Source organism: Mastomys coucha, unplaced genomic scaffold (genome assembly GCF_008632895.1).
Source record: "Mastomys coucha isolate ucsf_1 unplaced genomic scaffold, UCSF_Mcou_1 pScaffold14, whole genome shotgun sequence".
NCBI lineage: Eukaryota > Metazoa > Chordata > Mammalia > Rodentia > Muridae > Mastomys > Mastomys coucha.
Genome location: NW_022196896.1, coordinates 30,262,130 through 30,281,504, shown reverse-complemented (window position 1 = coordinate 30,281,504; position 19,375 = coordinate 30,262,130). Strand labels below are relative to the sequence as shown.

Here is a 19,375-nt window from a genome sequence, read left to right as displayed (position 1 = left end):
CATTAAACTTTTCTTTATGTTTATAATTATAAAATTATCCAAGTGAATTTATTATGGTTTCTATATTTAACAATGTATTTTAAACGTACTAAGGGATTAAATATGACCATGTCCACCTATCTTGCATCTTTTTGATAAATTTCAGCATAGGAATGCTGAAGTATTCTCAAGTATAAGCTTGAAAACTGTAAGTCATTCCCTTAGGTTGTTTTTGTTTGTTTCTTTGTTTGTTTGTTTTCTATGTGTATGAGTATTTTGCTTACATGAATATATGCCCACTATGTATATGCCTCATGTCCCTGCAAAGTCCAGCACGGCATGTTGAATTCCCTAGAGCTGGGGTTACAAAAGGTTTGTGAGCTGCCTCATGGGTATTAAGAAACATCAAGTGTTCTGGAAGGGTAGCAAATGTTTTACACCACTGAGGCACCTTTCCAGACACCAAGCTGCTTTTTTGTTTGTTTCTTTCTAAGTCTTTGTCTCTCAGATGTGGGACAGTCTCATAGAATATTCCTTTTAGTATTGGTTGTGTGCAGTTCTGACCATGCAGAAAGGCCCCCAGCACCCGTTCCTTAGTGTAGTAAGTTGTACTTGAAAGCTTTATCTATGTCAATTGGGCCTAAGCCTTGAAGGCACCTGGTCATCCCAAATCAACATCTTAACTTCTTTCTCTGGAAGGCATATTTCAGAGGGGAATCAATGTTTGAGTGCTATTTATAAATGTAGGTGGCCTGAGAAATGCATCTCTGACTAACAAGGGGCTACTTAGCCTGTCACTGCAACTCCTATTCTTCTCCAATTCCTTTGGCCTGCTTTCCTCACATTTCATTTGTCATCTAAAGCTGAGGTAATGTGTTTCCTCTGCTCTTCTGTGAGTACAGAATGCTATTGAGGGAGAGGGAGGGAAAGAAAAGGGAGGAGAGAGGGAGAGAGGGAGAGAGAGGGAGAGGGAGAGAGTTTCAATCATGGCACCTTTGGACTAGGCTTTAATTTTGTACTTTCTTACCAATCATCTTTCCCAATGTCCTTAAGTGACTTTAGATTCAAAAGCTTCTGATTTACCAATGATGCAGTGATGGTTACATCATTTTACAAAGATAACAAATTCGAACACTGTGTTAGGTACCGTGGAGTCTCTAGATCTGGTGCCAAATTTTCAAACACCATGAGACAGCACTGGAAGACATCCAGTGAAAGGTTTTAGGTTGGAGCACTGAACCCCAGGGTTGTTTTTCAGGATTACTATGTTAAACACAGGTTCGTAAGAGCTAAGGGGAGTAAATGAAAAAACAAACCTATTTTCTCAAACAAAACAATCTTGATTTTTATGAGTAGTCATATAAAAGCTAGCCTTCGATGAGGAGGTGCCTCCGGAACTGACTGCAGGATGGAAGGACTCATGGCTCAAAAAGGAATCTCCATCACTAATTTGCCCATTGAAATATCCAGTGCACCCCCTTAAAAGTAACATATTTTACACTTACCTCTACTTTCATGTGCAATGAAAATGATGTTTGTTAAATGATTAGACTGTGAGTACTGCACGCAGGGACTGAGTCTTTCCATCTCTATGAATTGGTTCTGCCCATACTGAGGCGGGGTGTGTCCTACCCATTGAGCAGTCCTCAACTCTCTCCTGAACAAATGCTGGGCTTTATTAAATGAGAATAGGGCATCCAAGCAACACACTTCATACTAATATTTCTACCTCATTTCTGAAGGTTGTATTGATATAATATGAGATTAACTTGGCTGCCCAGTTGGTTTATTCTGGTTGAAGGAATTCTATTGGTATTGTGTAAAGTTGCTATTGTCTATTAACTTCCAAAGGCTCCACTACCACTATATAAGCCAAAGTCCATGGGAGAGATCTTCACTTACCCAGAAGAAAATGGGAGTTGGGAGAACCATAGATATATATATGGATATCTGTGCTTGCTTTTTGTGGTCAGGACATTCATCACTACTCATGTATCCTATCAGCTTCCCAGAATCTTACTTCATGCCCCTTGGTTCACATCTCCCTCCACCCCCATCCTTGCCCTGGTTAGCACCTGTCTACTCACTGTGTATATAACTGTGACTTTTTCGTTTTCATGTGTAACTCACACATGTGCCGTCTTCCTGAAGGTTCCTACTTTCACATAGCATAATGTCCTTCAGTTTTGTTGATGTCACAAATAGCAGAATGTCCTTTTGGTGATTGGACAATGAACTGTTGCACGTATGAATCACATTTCCCTTAGTGAGCCAACAGTGGAAACAGGCTGTTTCTATACCTTGCCTATGGTGGATAATGCTACAGAGAATGTGAGATGTGTACAGATGTCTCTTGGGGTTTGCTTCTTCATTCCATTTGGATTGATGCCCAGAAGTGACATTGTTGTGTTGTATAACAATTATATTTTCAACTTTTGAAGAACTCCCTGTTTAAAATGAGTTAACCATCCATACAGCCATTTATTTCTATGTTATTTATTCTATTTTATTGGTCTATTGTCTATTTTATGTCCAATACCTTGTACTTTTGATTACTAGAGCCTTGTGATACAGTTTGAAATGAGAAAATGTGACATCTACAGCTATTTTATTTTTTGTAAAATTGCATTGAGAATCCAGAGTGTTTAATAGTTACTAGTGAAGTTTCAGATTTTATTTTCTATGCCTGTAAAAATTGTTTTAGGTGAAAGGCACTGCATTGCATTTGTGTTGGTTAATGTGATTATTAATTTAATGATATTAATTCTTCCAATCCCTGTACCTAGCTTATTTTGTTGATTCCACTTTCTTTCATCAATGTCTCATGGTTTTCAGGTTGAATTATCAAACAGTGAATCACCAAAATTCATTTCAGTTAATTCTTTTATAATGACAACTTAGCAGGGGTGATTGAATGTCTGAGTAGATTTATGAATTATGCCAGGACTTTTCTTACAGAAGTTATTTCTAGCAGCCATCCAGGTACTAGGCTCACTATTGGTGGACTCCTAGTAGGAGTGGTAAATTATATTTGTATTATGCTTTGAATATAAAATGTCCCCACATGTTCCTGCCTTTAAATGTTTGTTCCTGAGCTAGTAGCACCATTTAGGGAACTGATAAGAACTTTAGGACATGCAGATTCTCTGGAGTAAGTAGCTCAGTGGAACATGTACACATGGCCTCCTGTGGTCCCCACCCCTTCCCCTTTCTCCACTTTCTACCCATGCAGTAAGTTCTAACATACACACTCCTGCTGCCATAACATTCTACCTCTATACTGGCCATGGAACAATGGAGCCGAGAACTGTGAACAGAAAGCTCTGAAACCCTAGCCAAAATAAATCATTCCTCTATTGTTTGTGTCAGGCTCTTATCCCAACAACAATAAGCCCAACAATAGCTGGCCATATTATATTGTTGGTAATTTTGGAGCCCTGTGCTGCAGTAATATCTTGACTACTCATGGTCTCTGCATATGTGAGGGGTTAAAAGAAATGCTTTTATTTAGTGGTTTAAGAGATAACATACAGAATGAGCTGAACATGATAGAGCTCTCATTAAGTTCATACCTAGAATTTAATAATTCATTTACAATGAACCATGCATCTTTAAAAGTAGGGCATTTTCTTCCAACATATTTGAATGTCTCTAGAACCTGATCAAAACATACCTATACTTATTCCCCTCATTTTATCTCCAGTTCAAACAAGTTTAACTTTCTCTCCAACTGATGTGAGCATAGACAATCTATTTTGACACAAGAATAACAGCAGTCAGGCAAAGTCAACCTGTTACCCACATACCTATGGCAGAACTAAGTGCTGACTGCTGAAGATTCCTCTCCTGTTCATTTCTGAGCACATCAGCCCAGGTCTTGTGGTAGCACACTTCTTTCTTTAGAAAGCAATGAACCAGATCTCATAACACTGGAATACTCTCCCTGAAAGTCTCATTCCTATTCCCTACATCCATACAAAAGAACTGGTCAAATATTCCTAAAAAGAACTTGGGAAAGTATGATTTCTCCATTTCAGTGTTTTCTGTGACTACTCATAGATTAGCAACAAGGACACATCGAGCTGATCCACAGCTTAGTTGGTCCTGGATTCGAAAGCTTCTGGAATATACGATGAAAAATGGACTGATACCCAAGGAGTAAGAGAGTCAGATCAGGGGCTGGAGAGATGACTCAGTGATTAAGAGCACTGACTGCTCTTCCAGAGGATACAAGGTCAATTCCTAACACCCACATGGCAGCTCATGGCTATCTATAATAACTCCTGTTCCAGGGGATCTGACCGCCTCACACATGTAGACAAAACACAAATGTACATAAAATAAAAATAAATAAATTTTTTAAAAGTGAGAGTTCAACTGCTCATGAGATTGTTACAAAGATTTGGAGATGACGGAATGTGTACAATGGATGATCAGAAGAATATGGCTGTATTTGGAGACAGGGCTTTTGTATATGGTCATTTCTGTTCTTACATAACACTTAGTTGGAAAGTTTGTAAAGCAAAATTTTTATTTGGCTTATAATTATGGAGCCTGAAAGACCAGGATCAGATGCTACCATTCATAAAGCCTCTGCAAGATATAGCAGGTGATAGAATGATTTCAGCATTTGGGAGGGATCACAGGGCAAGACCACAAGCCAGAGAAATTCAAGGCTTTGCTCCATTTGCAGAAAAACTAACCCTAGAAGAGCAGATACAATGTAAGGGAGAAAAGATTTATTTGGCCTCATGGTTCAAAGAGGTAGAGTGCTCCTGGTTACATAGATGGAACCATGTCACTTATTTTTGTAGCTGAGAAAATCAAGAAATACAAAGTTACTTTTGGTTTTACTTCTAGCTTACTGATCCATTTACCTTCACTCAGTTGTCTCATGGAAAGTGAGGCTGGGTAGGGCGAGTGCTGAGGGTGCTTTAAAGCTCTCTGGCTCTGGTCTGGCTCTATTGGTTCTCCCTTAGCGCATGCGCCTGCTGAGCTGCACGCTTTACTCTCTATATGATGAGTGAATTTGACTTCTGCTTGTTGTTGTGGAAAGATAGGCCCCATTCCTAACAACATTTCTTTAATAGAATGTGTTCTCAAACACTGTGGTCCCAAGAATCTGCTCAGAAGACATGCAGAACAATGGGAAGAGCTGAGCTGAAAAGGGTTCTTTCAGCAGTTATCTTTACTGTAAGGAGCAGACTGGCCCTACTTATGATAAAAGGAGATCTATGTGGTGAATAGTACTGCAAAGCCACCTCCAGCCCTAGAAAACTGTACAGGGAATAGGTTATATCAGCATGTCCCTAAGCAAAAGCTTCATTATAAATAGAAAATAGGGTAGGCACCCCAGGAAGTTGAGCATTTCTGAGCAAACGGACTGGCTGTTTGGAAAAAGGACTCTGTCCAACTTCCTCTGGCCTTGTCTCCACAACTCATCCAGTAACAATGCTGTTCTAGCTTTCCTCTAGCTCTCCAGAATCCCTCAGCCATCTCACAGGGTGCAAGCCTCTGTGTGACCACCAGCTTTTAGATAATTGGAAATGCACCTTATCAGGGGTGATGGGCACCTGCCAGCACACGCTCAGTTCTGTGTCTGACTCTTTCCCAATGTTTTACTAGGATGGGAGATCAATAGAAAGAAGGCTTCCTAGTAATGCCTGCCACCAAACACTGCCGAACTTGATGAAGCTTGGACTGTGAAGAAAAACAGTTCAAAACGCCTCCACACAAATCATTTGTTCATTCTGTCCTGGTCTTTGCTGCTTTACCTGCCAACTGGTGTCTGGTATGAATAGGAGCCTTGGTGGGCTGTGGAATGAAGTATAGTTATATTCTTTGGCAAACTGGAATTCTTGGCAATGCTTCCAAAAAAAGAAACTAACGGCCCTTAAAACCAGAGAGCTAGCTGATTCTGCAAGCCGGACACCTTTCCATGACCTCAGTACTGGTAGAAACCTTTACCCTCTATCTTCAGAAATACCCAAATGTCCTTGTCTTACACCATGCTACCCTGAGTGACATATGCTCAGGGTGCTGTCACTGTGTTCCTGATAGTTCCCCTAACCATCTTCCCACTGACACTTTCAAAAAAGGAAGGTAATTTCAGGACTAGAGATATGGCTGTGTGATGGGGCACCTTCTTGACACGGAAAGGGCTCTTAATTTGACCCCAGCATAATAAGTTATTAACTAATTAAGTAATTAAAATATACATTTCCTATTTTTTTAAAGGAACAAAGCCCTATAAATTTTGGTATATCAAAGTTTTACTGATTTCACTACTTTTCTTGCCAGAAGAGCAGAGGCTGTGTTTAGATGTCATACTGATGCTAATGGGAAAAACCACTAACTCCATTGAAAGCCCCCCCCACTGTCCCTTGCTCTCTCTAAAGAGTCCAAGAAGCCAGATTCAAAATGACAAATTGGAAACTTAAAATCTCAAAAACCATCAATGAAAACCTCGCCAACATCACTTTTCAAACTGAACAAAAGCGAACGTGATCAAAAGAACAAAGAACAGGAAGGCATACAATCGGGTATGTAGGTCAAAGTGGGGGCTCACTGCATTTTAAGGCACACACAATCGGGTATCTAGGTCAAAGTAGGGGCTCACTGTGTTAAAAAAAAACTTATTTTCAAAGTTAATTTTATCTACCAGTTTTACACAAGTACTCGTGATTCTTAAAGACATTCGTTTGATTTGTGATAGTGTGGCCCTGCATCTAAAGGAGAAAGCCTTTATGTAGTTATAGTAATGGAAATATTTCTAGACATGATTTAAATTATTTTACCTTTCAAATATACCTTGATAGATAAGCAGAGTACAGGAAGTCTATAAAGCCTGTGATTTGGAGAGTGGGATACAGAATAGAAAATGTACATTTAGCACAGTGCAAACCCCAGGTAGTGAACACATAAGGAATTTCTGAAGTCTTGCATACCCTGTACTGTGAATTTTTCTACTGTGAATTTGTTTAGGCAGAATTACTTTTCTATTTACTGAATGCCAGCTTCTAACGAAAGCAAGATCTGGACTTCATGGCTGTAGATGATGTAGAAGGCCTACAGAGTTGGTACTGCTGCCTTGTCAGGGGATAGGGTGGGACTGAATCGCTAACAATATTAATTGAGAAAGTGTCAGACAGAAGCTTCAAGCTAATACTATCCATGACTGAGAGCAAATCTAAAGCCTTGATTTTCCTGCCTCAGAGGCATGTAACAGCAACCACAGGAAAAGCACAAGGCTTCCCAAGAAGCATCTCAGGTTGTTCTGTCAGTGTTTGAAGAGACACCTTGCTGTCTGAGGTGAGGTGAGGGTAAGGCATAGTTGATATGTGGCAGCCTGCCTTGGTTCTCAGAGCCCTCAGTCTTCTCCCTGGCTTCCTTGACCAGCTGAGCCCAGGCTGAAATGCCCATACTCTCTACCTGAAGGATGCCCCCAGCCAAGGGGCACCAAGGAATAGGAATGGCCTCATAAATTGTGTTTATTGTGGCTTATCTTTTCATTGATATGAATTAAGACAGTTTGCCCTCTGGGCATCCTGCAGATGCTGGCTTTGGAGCACAACAACCTGGGTTGGAATTCTCAAAGCTCTACCATCTAACACAGCATTGGGATGAGGGTAAATGCTTCATTCTGGCTCCGGTGGAATTCAGATGTGGTGGTAATAGGAGCCTCAGTGCAGAACCTCTGAGACAATACATGTGGCACATACACATGTGCACGCTACACTGAACCACGGCAAGCCTGAGAAAGTTTCACAGTGGTTTGCTTCATGCCCACTTTACATTATATTAAGCCATTGTAATGTTGTTAATTATATTTAGCTGGTGTAAAACATAATTTAATATGATATTTTAACACTTACATATACAATGTACATAATGAATGGTGTAGTCTTTAATTCCTGAATTGATATTTCAGATAAAACCATACCTGTGGGGTTTTTAAATGAATTCCCCTCATGTGCTTTAAATTTTTCCAGATACTGGTACATTTTAAGTTAAGAAAATTACAAATTAAGAAAAACATATAGGAGTTTCTTATGTAGTTAGAACTGACAAACACTTGAGACTTTTTGTCTTTTCTTTCTTTTTTTTTTTTTTTTCCTGTGAGGAAACTGATTTTTGAAATGCTAAGCTCCGTATCTTCCTGGTCTCTGTCATGGCACCTTGCCTTTGCAATTACATAGCAAGAAGCTGTAGATACTGTGCTTGTGCTTGTAGTCACTGGGCTCAGCAGACAAAGTGCTTGTCGTGGAAGTGGGGGGATTGACGCTCATCCCGCACCAGTGTAAATGTCAGGAGGGTGTGGTGACCTGAAATTCAAGGGCGCTGGGGCAAGTTGGCTATGCTAGCCTATGCACTGGACTCTGGCTCAAGGAAGAGATCCTCAAGGGAGAGCAGTACAGGAAATCACCCAATATAACCTCCACACACATGCACACATATCTTCACAAGCACTCACACATGCCCCCACAAAAAATGCACAACACACACACACACACACACACACACACACACACACACATCAAAAAAATGCAATTGTAGATATAATGAAAAGAATGAGAAATCTGGTATTCCAATAAAAATTTTACTCACAAGTTTGCCAATCTGTATTTCATGTCACTTCACATGACACAAAATAGTCATGTGTTTTTCCCCCTAAGCATTTAAAATGTAAAAATTATTCTGAACACTTAGTCTGCACAGAGACAAGAAGAATAACCTTGGTCCATGGGCTGTCATTTGCTAACTATCACTGCACAAGAATAAAGACATGAAAAGAAGGCACCACCATGAGACCCACCATTCTGTGTATAAAAAATATGCTTTTAAAAAAAGCCATGGAAAGGTGTATGGAAACATTCAATTCAGAGAGTCATAAAACTTGTTTTAAAGAAAAACTTAGTTTACTACAGATTAGTATATAACAGAATTGTGTCATTCTTATATCTCATCTAAACATTTAAATTTTCTTGGTCTTGAAAATTGCTTCCTAAAAGGGGAAAAACAAGAAATAAGTTCAAAACTTGCTTGAGCTACATGGGGCGCTCCAGCCCACCTGGGTTGCTGTGGGACTCTGTCAAAATGAAAGAGAGAAGAAGCAAATCTGACTTAGGTAATAACCCCATGCTAATATTTAGTGGTAAGATTTTAAGTTGAAGGAGTCTTGTGGATAGAGCTCACCATTGGAGCACCTTCCCAGCGTCCATTACATCCTGCTTCAGTCTCCACAGACAAAAGCATGTTATTGAATTTACTGTAACCTTAGGGAAACATGGGTGAGTGATTACTTTAGATATTTTTGGATTTCTTGAAGATATATTTTTAAATAAATAAGAGAAAAATTACTTTAGCTTTTTCAGTAGATGAATAATTTAAAGTTTAAAACATAAATATTCATATGTTAATTTCTGAAAGGTGTGTAATTTTAAAATTACTAAGTGTTACAATATTTTTATATTTATGGTATAAGAAAAAAGATAAATATAATTTACATATAAATATATTTTCAGTAAAAATGACATAACTAATAACTCTCTTTAAAGTACGTTACCAAAGCACTATTGCATTCAGTATTTAAACACTATTATTCAGCTTTTCACTATTGCTCTTTATCTATAAAGCATTTAGAGATAAAACGTAAAACATTTTTAAAGAACATATAATATCAACTTGTACTCCACATACTTCATAGCTAAGTTTAACTGGTCATTTTCTCTGAGTCCCGATTTTAAATTTATCGTTTGTGTTGATTCATAATCAATTATGACATAAAAATTGACTGTTTTTGTAGATAAGGTCCCTTTCTGTAGTCCTGGCTTGTCTGGAGCTGACGTAGATTAGAGTAACCTCAGACTCATGGAGATCTGCCTGGCTCTGCCTCGTGAGGGCTTGGGGTTGGAGGCTTCAAAGCCTCAGGGTGTGGCTCTGGGAGGTGCCTTTTTAATTTCTGAAAAATACTCTTCTCATTGGTATGCATGTCAAAAGGAGGAAAGACAAGGTAGTTCAAGAATGGAATGAAAATCCCCAGCAACAATAAATTACAACATAGCGAGAGCATATCAAAACTTCCCTAGTGTTTCTAGAACAGATCATTTTCAAGCTCTCACCACCAGACATAGAAAAAGCTGAATAATAGTTTCCTTTACATTTATGCAAAGTATGACGTGATCCATTAAAACATTTTATAATATATGCTCACACCTGAAGAACCTCACTAGTGAAAAATTAGCAATTTCACTAAAACGTGAATTTGAAACCCTTTCATAATTAATCAGTAGTCTTCATAAAAATATAAAGCAATTTCCTTAGGAAAAAAAAATCCTACCAATTGGAATATCTTCATTTTGAAAATAAAAACAAAAGACATTGCTCTGAAAGTGATGAAACTCAGGCCCCGGCTACATAAAAACCCAGGAACTTGGGCAGTGAGAACAGAAGCCGCCTCACTAAGCCAGCCACTAGGGGGCATCAGTGAGCATTTGTTCCAAAGGCCTGTTTACTGATGACTCAGCAGCCAAGTGGCATCCTCTGGGGTCCCCTTCTTCCAACCACACATCAGTGTTTCAGTTTATACTTAAACTCAATATCGTTTAGTGGTGGCAAAATTCCCAAGCCTACCCGGGACTGGTCTAGAGGGGGACACTTGACATCGCTCTCTACAAGCTCCAGGTCGAAGGTGGAGAGCATCAGAATCAAAAACACCTTGATTTCTTGGACAGCAAATAGTCTTCCAGGACACATTGTAGCTCCTGATCCAAAGGGCATGTAGAAATACTTCAGCTTGTTTCCATTTTTATAGAAGGTGGTCTTTGCTTGCCCACTTTCATCAAGGTACCGGTCATATTTAAAAGTCTGAAATAAAAATACAACAAGCCAATGAGATATTTTGAGAGAAATTTGTCCCATTTTTGACTTGGGAGACCCAAAGTGAAAGTTTCTACTAATAACTCCATCCTCAGCCAGTTAGCACACAGCCAGCTCTGAACCAGAGGGACACCGGAGAGAGCTTATAGAGAGCTGGTGTAATCAGGAGCTCTAGGTGTCTCCACGCCCTGCCTGGGGACTCATTCCTCAGTTAGGCAAAGAACCCAGAAGGGTTCTAAACAGAAACTAGAAGGATAGAGTCAGATACATTATCCTCCAATAGTGTGCATCTGGGAGAAGGTACATTTTTTTTTTTTAAGGAAAAACAAATGTAGCATTGCAGAATCTATGAAATGAAAAATATAGCTCTCTCTCTCTCCTTCCTCTTTCTCTGCTGCTGCCCCCTCTCTCCCTCTCAATTAAACACGTGGGGAAAAAAAAGAAAAATGAAAAATATAAGGACTAAAACTCTTGCCTCTATCCAAAGTGCCCAAACAGGAATATTTGCTGTAATGACGGGGAAAATAACTATGGTTCCAGTGAGCAAATCAAAGCTGTAATGCAAACCCATCCCTTTAGACCTATACAGATATCACCACAATACTCAGCTCTGATGAGCAGAAACTTACCAAAGGGTCTGGGTAGATTTCAGGATCCAAGTGTATTAGCTGTGGATAAAGAGCTATGATGTCATCTTTTCGAATGTTATAGGAACCATCCTCAAGGTGTAGAGTGAAATCCTCCTTAGCTGTCCGGATACTCAAGGATGCACTGGAAAGTCGCAGAGCCTCCTTGATGATGCTATCTAAGTGTGTTAAAATAGAAATCAGATGGGAGGGAAGAAAAGAGGGGAGGAAATGGCAATACAGCAGAGAATCATGTATACATTAAAATACTCTCCGGTTATTCATTTTTATGTTCATGGGTGTTTTGCCTGTATGTCTGCACGTGCGCCATGCACATGCCTAATGCACATGTCAGAAGAAGTTGTCAGATACTTCCGAACACGATTTATGGATGGTTGTGAGCCTCCACATGGGTGCTGGGCATTAAACCTGGGTCCTCTGCAAAAGCAAGCGTTTTGAACTGCTGGGCCATCTCACCAGCCCTGAATTTGTGCACTTAAAGGCTACATAACACACAACCTGAAATACTTCTGACAACCCACATATCGAATGAGCAAATGGGAAGCTAACAGATAAAAGTTTCCCAAAGCTGTGTCTGTTGCCACTGTTCTTGGCGACTCCGCTGAAATATATTTTCAATCTGATCATCTAAATCAGTAGTTCTCAAATTGTGGGTCATGACCTCTTGGGGGCGTCAAACAAGCTTTACACAGGCTTTTACATTACAATAACACTACTCATAATAGTACCAAAATTACAGTTCTGAAGTAGCAATGAAAATAATTTTATGGTTGGGGGTCACCACAACATGAAGTGCCACAGCATTAGGAAGGTTAAGAACTGCTGGGCGGTGGTGGCACGTGCCTTTAATCCCAGCACTTGGAAGGCAGAGACAGGTGGATTTCTGAGTTCGAGGCCAGCCTAGTCTACAGAGTGAGTTCCAGGATAGCCATGGCTGCACAGAGAAACCCTGTCTCATAAAAACAAAAAACAATAAACAAAAAACAAAAAAACAAAAAACAAAAAAACAAACAAAAAAACGGAAAAATAAAAAAATATTGTAAAAAAAAAGGAAGGTTAAGAACCATCAATCTAAGTTAATAGTTGGTCTGATATAATATTCTTCACCATCAACAAGAACTAGATGGATACCCTCATTTTATAGCACATTAATATTATTTCTGTAGAACACTGAACAGTTAATAATATTGGCTAAACTAGTAACAGTTTTGTGTGAATTGTTGTTGATCACTTTTGAAACTAAACATACTGATAGAGAAATGTCTGTCTGGTCATTGCCTGAACATGCCATTCAGTGTTTAGGAAGTCTCCCTTTCAGTCATCCATTATCTGAGGATGCGCAATGCTGTCCTGCTTCCGGGTAGAGGTGTGTAGGAACAGAATAGCTGGAGTCAAAGAGGTCCAGTCTGGCCTTCCAGCCTTGAACCTTCAGCTGACTTGTTCCCAGGGGGAAGTGTCCCAGTCTCCCGCAGCAGGCAGTACCAGACCTAGATTTCTGTCACTATTTTTAACTTAATTTTGTTTTATTCTTTATGAATTTTACATCATGCATCACAGTCCCCCTCATTTCACCATCCCCCGACATCAGCCCTCCACCCTTGTAACTTCTTTCCATGGAAGCTGTGGTGTGTTATGGGCTGGAACACTCTTTTACCCAAACAGCTTTCTTGCAAGTGTTCACTGCAGCGAGTCATTGGTCTGGTTCAAGACCAGTACTGATAGTGTAGCAGAAGCCAGAGGCCCTGAGCCAAATGTCTGCCACATTTAATAAACTACACTACTCTGATACCATGTCAGCTTCTGTCCCTTGCAGAAGACAACTTACAAAGATTGTTTTACTATAAACACGTGACGCTTCTGTATTCTAGCAAATATGGAGACAAAGAAAGAAAAGCCTCTAGTCCCACTAGCTTCAGTTCCACTAGCCAACCCACTCACTCTCCCTTGATGGTACCTCGCTCACATTAACTCCACGCTTGCTTTATCCCTAAGCTTGGCGGGTTTGATGGACTGACTCAGAGGCAAAAGACGCAATGGCTGAGTCTCAGAAGTGCCGCCACTGTTTCCTCTTCTGACCCCAGGCATCAGCCCACTCTCTGGGTCTCAGTCCCTTGCTTGATAGATACAAATTAAAATGTCCCCAGTTATCTGACTGCTTAGGAGGTGTAACCTATTTGCCATAATGGTATATGTTGAGCATTGTTATTACTGACATACTGAATGAGGGGTAGCAGAGCAAGCAGACCTAGTACTGGCAGGTTGTTCAGTTGCTCTTGATCCAAGTAGATGGCATTCCCTCCAGAGCTGAGCTCTTGGCCAGTACTCTGTAATGCTCTATTCACTTCTTCAGAGGCTGCTTTCATTGCTTCAGGACTCCTATGGAAAGAGACATATGGGGGAATGTCCTTATTTGGAAATCTGCAAGTAAATAAGAATTATCTCTTTCTTTAATGAGGTGATTATGGTAGTAAGGATTATGCAAGGAGAGATCATGGTTCCAGGGAGTGAGCAAAGGTCGTGAGAATGTGCAAGAGTATGTATGCCAGCGAGTATGCAAAAGGACATTGAACTGGATTCATGCCCTTGAGTTCATGAAGAGGCATTGAAGGGGCTTTGCTAAGTAAAAGCAAAGCTTTTCATCAGATCTCTATAAATTAATGATTCTAATATGTGATGAACATAATAAATCAGAAGGAATATGTCACCTAACATAAAATTATAAGAAATTGGCTAATCCCCAAGTAGAACTTAAGATTTGCTCTTACGATTCATACCTTTGGTACTGTGTTTCCACTTGTTATTTTTGAATGGTGAGATAAAGGGCATTCCATTTCAACGCCTGGAAATTGGTTTGAGGCTGAGTTTGAAACCTACTTTCCCTGATTACAGTGAACCGAGCCTCAGAAATATTTGACTAACAAGTACTTGTGTGACTTAAAATATGGCTGCAGCTCACATATGATATGAAATCGATGGTGCTACTTTGCTGTGAATTTCTGTGAGACAGTAGGAAAATGGGAGTGCTCAAATTAGTAGGATGTGGCCCTTATCACATCGGCAAGCCAGTCATCATTTGAAATGTTTACATGGTGATGAAGATTACAGTCATGGATTTAACTTGACATTAAGAAGAACACTATGGGGCATAGAACAAGACTGGGCCAGGAGACCTGCATTAACAGAGTGCCAGCGTATCTGAGTTTCTGTGGCTTCTGGGACATCCCTTCGATGGGACTGTGCTCTTACAAAACGCTACTTCTGTTATGCACATGCTAAACATAGACATTGGATATCACTTTCTTGATTAATGGCACAGAAAGCTCTACAAGTCTTTTCAGTTTTTGAGTTTAAAAATGTACTATATGTCATTATGAGGAATAAATACTTAAATTTCTAGTCACCTGATCACTTGAAATAAGCTCCAGAAGGCTGCAGGAATGGTATTTGCTTGAGATGCCCAGAGGAGAGCGAGGTGCGTCTTGGCCTTCTCCATATCATCAAAGGTGGAGAGTGTGTCGTTGAGAAATATGCGTAGACGGATCAGCTCAGAGACTTGGTCCCTCACATACAGGTTCTTATGCTTCAAGCCCTCAGCCAGCCTTTCCCGGGCTTTATGTGCTGTCATGAACAAGTAAATAGGGAGGCCGGCCACTAGTGCCGGAAATACTTGGTCAAATTGTTTGAAGTTGTCAAGGTTGTTTAGAATAAATGCTCTTTGTGTGTCTGTCTTTGAAATATCTTTGCCAAACAGTGTTAGATATCCGGCTTCAAACATCACTCGATAGCAGAAGGCGTACATCCCTTCCGTGACCCAGGCAGCACTCTTTGATTTAGGAAGGCCAGGAGGTCTCATGGCAGATTGGAGGTTTTGCATCATTGCCTCAGAGAGTGAACACAGAGCATCTCCCTGGAGGGTTTTGGTAAAAGTGTTGTTTATGTTTTCCGTGGTATTTCCATCAAGGCTTCTATGTCCAAATGCCTGGTGGAAAATAAAATCCATGAAACGGGGAGGGGCTAAACCTAGGCTAGCTAGCGTTAGGGAGTGGCTGGAAGATAGATTAAATACATTCATACTTCTTTGTTTGGCCTTCCCTAATATGATTTCCAACAGTACATTCCAACAGTAGAACCAAGACATACTCTTTACAGTGGAACTTTTCTGGACTGCCCATCACCCTTTGGCACTAATCTGCCTTTATAGTCTGTGTGGATGCACTTTATCCAGACTTCAATCTACTAACAACAGAGTCTATATCTAATATTCTCTTGAAAAAAAATTAAATACTGTTTTCTCTAGAACAGATTCTTGACGGCATCCAAATTATGTTTCACTATACAGCCTACTTTTAAGGAATGAAATGGGTGTGCATGGATTGAAGGTTAAGTGTGCCAACACTCTGATTGGGGTGTTGTGTAGATGCCACTGGTGTCATGAGCCTGTGCCTTCCTGATTCATGCAGTGTCCTCTGTTGCAGTAATCACCAATGACAAATTTACATCTATCTTAAATTTCTAATACTTATTACTAAGAGACTTTCTGATTTTATGTTACCTCTGTTCTGCAACCTAATAAAATTAGAACATCTAAATATGCTTATACATCAACAGACCAGGAAACAAACAGAGTTTGTATAACTAATTACCTTCGAAGAAGTAGTGTAATGAAATTTTTTCCAGTCAAAATATTTTCCATGGCATAAGACTTTGTGGTATGACAGGGAGTTTGTGATGAAGTGGACATATCTCCCCATCAGTTTGCAGGTAAAAACATGTCCATGCTTCCTTTGATTTGCTCTTAGGAACTCAAGAGGATTGGATCCAAATTTTAGAGCACAGCCCAGGTATGGAATCAACCCATTCTCCAAAGGAGGTTCACCTACTTTCCTGTAAGACAGATTTGACAGGTTGAGAAAATTACATGTTTAGTGTTTTCTATTACTTATTTCAAGCTTCCTAACTACAGTTTGTAGATACTTCTATTGGTGGTGGGGACCCCACTCTTTTAGTACAACAGTGCCTTTTTTAGTGTACTAAGATATTGGTGAGGGTGATTACTAAATCTACCCACTCCTCAATCTATCTGTCAACCCATCCATCAGTCTATCCACCTCCATATATATATATATATATGTATATATATATATATATATGTGTGTGTGTGTGTGTGTATACATGTGCATACATGTATATATATATATATATATATATACACATACATTTATCAAGAACTCAATAAGTTGTTTTCTATGCCTATGTCTGATTGCATTTCCCAATGACAGGGCTTAAAGTGTTAACATAGCCAACAAGATTCTTGCTCTCAAACTATCACCTAATGATTAGACTTTTTCTAAGAATCATTTCCCCAAATGCCTAAAATGTTTCATTTGCTCTTTTTCTTTAAGAATGTGAAACATCAAATGACAGAAAGAGCTACAGGACTAAAATTTCAAAAATCTACATAATTTAAAATACTGGCATTCTGAGGGCTGGAGGTGTAGCTCAATGGTGGAGCTCTTGCTAGCATGTATAAAACACTGCATTTGATTCTCAACTCTAGGAAAAAAAAACATTATTATCCTGCAATGATATTTGAAGTGAATAGGAATCTCATTTGAAAAATTAGATGATTATAAAATGAAATTGGATCAGGTAAACATTGGCACACTACAAACTATAATCCAGTACTCTTTTACCTCTCTCTTAAATGTTTTATTAAAATTAGAAGCTTATTTATTTCTCAATAAATTACATGTTTAGTGTTTTCTACTACTTATTTCAAGCTTCCTAACTAAAGTTTGTAGATACTTCTTTTGATGATGGAGACCCCGTTCTTTTATTAAAACAGTGGATTTTTTAGCCTACTAAGATATCGGTGAAGAATATCTCTTCTCCTCTTGTAAGAATATTTGAGTATAATTGATATTTCCTTTCTTAGTATGAAAATAAGCTGTTTAATTAAAACTTTCAACTATCAGGTATGAATTAAAATAATCCAAGGGATGAAGAAAAATTTTTAAAATAAGACAACACATAGTAGTCTACCTCTCTGAAGATAATGCTGGGGGTATTCTCCTATTTTGATATTGACAGAACAGAAAAATATCTAAATATCCTGCCCCTAAAAGTTCTTTGAGTCATTCAAATTGGTGTCATGTGTAGGCACCAAAGCTTCCCAGCCACATAGCTGATTAACATTGGAAAGAAAACTTAGAGGCAGACAGACTCAGGCTCTCACCCAGGCTTAGACCGAGTCTGCAGAAACCCAAATGAATGCATGCTTACTTAGGCAGAGCATAGATTCAGTTCATGTCACAGAAAGGATCCCTCTAAATATTACTCTTCCCAGTTTAGGTTTGTTCCACACATCCATACACAAACTTGCATCAAAAACTTGTAATTTTTTGATTATGTTTAACAAGATCTGCATTACCAGTGGTGTATGTGAATATTCTAAGGAGAATTATCTACATCTTGTTAGATTTAGTCAAAGAAGTATGTCTTTTAAATTTAAGTTAAAAATACTAATGTATTAGTATTTTTCACACTGTGAAATAGTGTAGGTGATGAATACTAGAAATAAACTAAAAGACAAATTTTAAAAAAAATCTTTCCATACCTTCTCCTTATTCCAGCGATAAACCATATGCAACAGCTCACTACCACAGCAATCCCCCAGATCAAAGAAATGGTCATCATTTTGTAGAAGCAGTAAAACTTCCCAAGGGAAGAATCTGTGCTTAGCAAAGCAAGGCCGTCCCGAAACTGTGGCTCTAACTAGACATTATATATGCACAGCTCCATGATCCAATAACTTGAACTTGGGTGACCAAAGCAAACACTAACTATTTGTCCTCCTATTAGAAAAAAAAAAATAGTATTACCTGGCCTTGAACTAAGTCCATCTTCTCAGAAGAGGATCCAGAACAAGCAGAGAGATGCAATACTCGATAAGTTGAAGGTCTGTCCCTCGTGTGCTGGGGACAGCAGCTAACATTGTGCTTCTGTGTGTAGAAAAAGAAGTAAACACACTAAGATCTCATCTATCAAAGATGTGGAGTGTGATGTAAAGCAAAACAGCAGAAGCTTTCCATCATAATACTGCCTGTTCATGTTATTAACCTTTGGGCAAAATTATTTAAATGAATTTCCAGAAGTATACAGCAACCAATCCAAAATGATATGAACTGTGTGGAACAGCTTTTTTTTTTTTTTTGCTTGATTGCTCAGTGTGTTTATAAAACCACAGGTGTTTCATGTGGTCTATGACAAGTTACCTAACTACCACCATCAAAATACCACCATCAAAACCTCCTAGTACTGGTCCTCCAGGCAGCCATAGCTTAAGAAGTCACTCTTTACCAGTTGTTATTTGTAGTTAAGATGTATTTTATTTCAAATAAAGACTACAACACTTCTTGTCCAAAAAGTAAATGTGAATTTATAATTTATCTCTTATACTACTCATAAACTGATATGCATCCATCCCAATTTTATTCAGCATACTCTTTCATTCTGTGCTGAAAACTGAACCCATGGCACCACTCCTCCAAGGCAAGCACTCTACCTCTGAGTTTCACCCCAGATCTCTATTTAACATAAATATTAATTGAGCATTTTTATGTTCCAGGAACTCTTTGAAGATATTGTGGTTTCAGGTATTAACAAGACAGGGAGTTTCTCTACTGAAGATTGCATTTTGATGGGGAGACAGATAGCAAATATGTGCTGTGTGTCCACAAAATGAGGTGTACAGAGCTATTGAGTTATAAATAGAGCTTTAAATATGTTGATAGGAGAAGCTTTTCTGAAAAAATGACATTTGAGATAGAATAGCTAAGGAAAGACATTTCCTTAGGAGAGGGGACAGCAAA

The 19,375-nt window shown here is 39.1% G+C and overlaps 1 protein-coding gene across 1 annotated transcript; it reads right to left on the bottom strand.

Annotated features, from left to right (window-relative positions):
* Positions 1 to 9,782: 9,782 nt before the first annotated feature.
* Positions 9,783 to 18,255, bottom strand: LOC116089021 (cytochrome P450 7A1). Its single transcript, XM_031368781.1, has 6 exons — positions 18,121 to 18,255; positions 16,148 to 16,388; positions 14,906 to 15,483; positions 13,750 to 13,880; positions 11,487 to 11,662; positions 9,783 to 10,845 (listed from the first exon to the last, which is right to left on the bottom strand). The coding sequence occupies exons 1-6, from the start codon at positions 18,198 to 18,200 to the stop codon at positions 10,549 to 10,551; spliced, it is 1,503 nt and encodes a 500-aa protein (XP_031224641.1). The 5' UTR covers positions 18,201 to 18,255; the 3' UTR covers positions 9,783 to 10,548.
* Between the last annotated feature and the right edge of the window lie 1,120 nt (positions 18,256 to 19,375).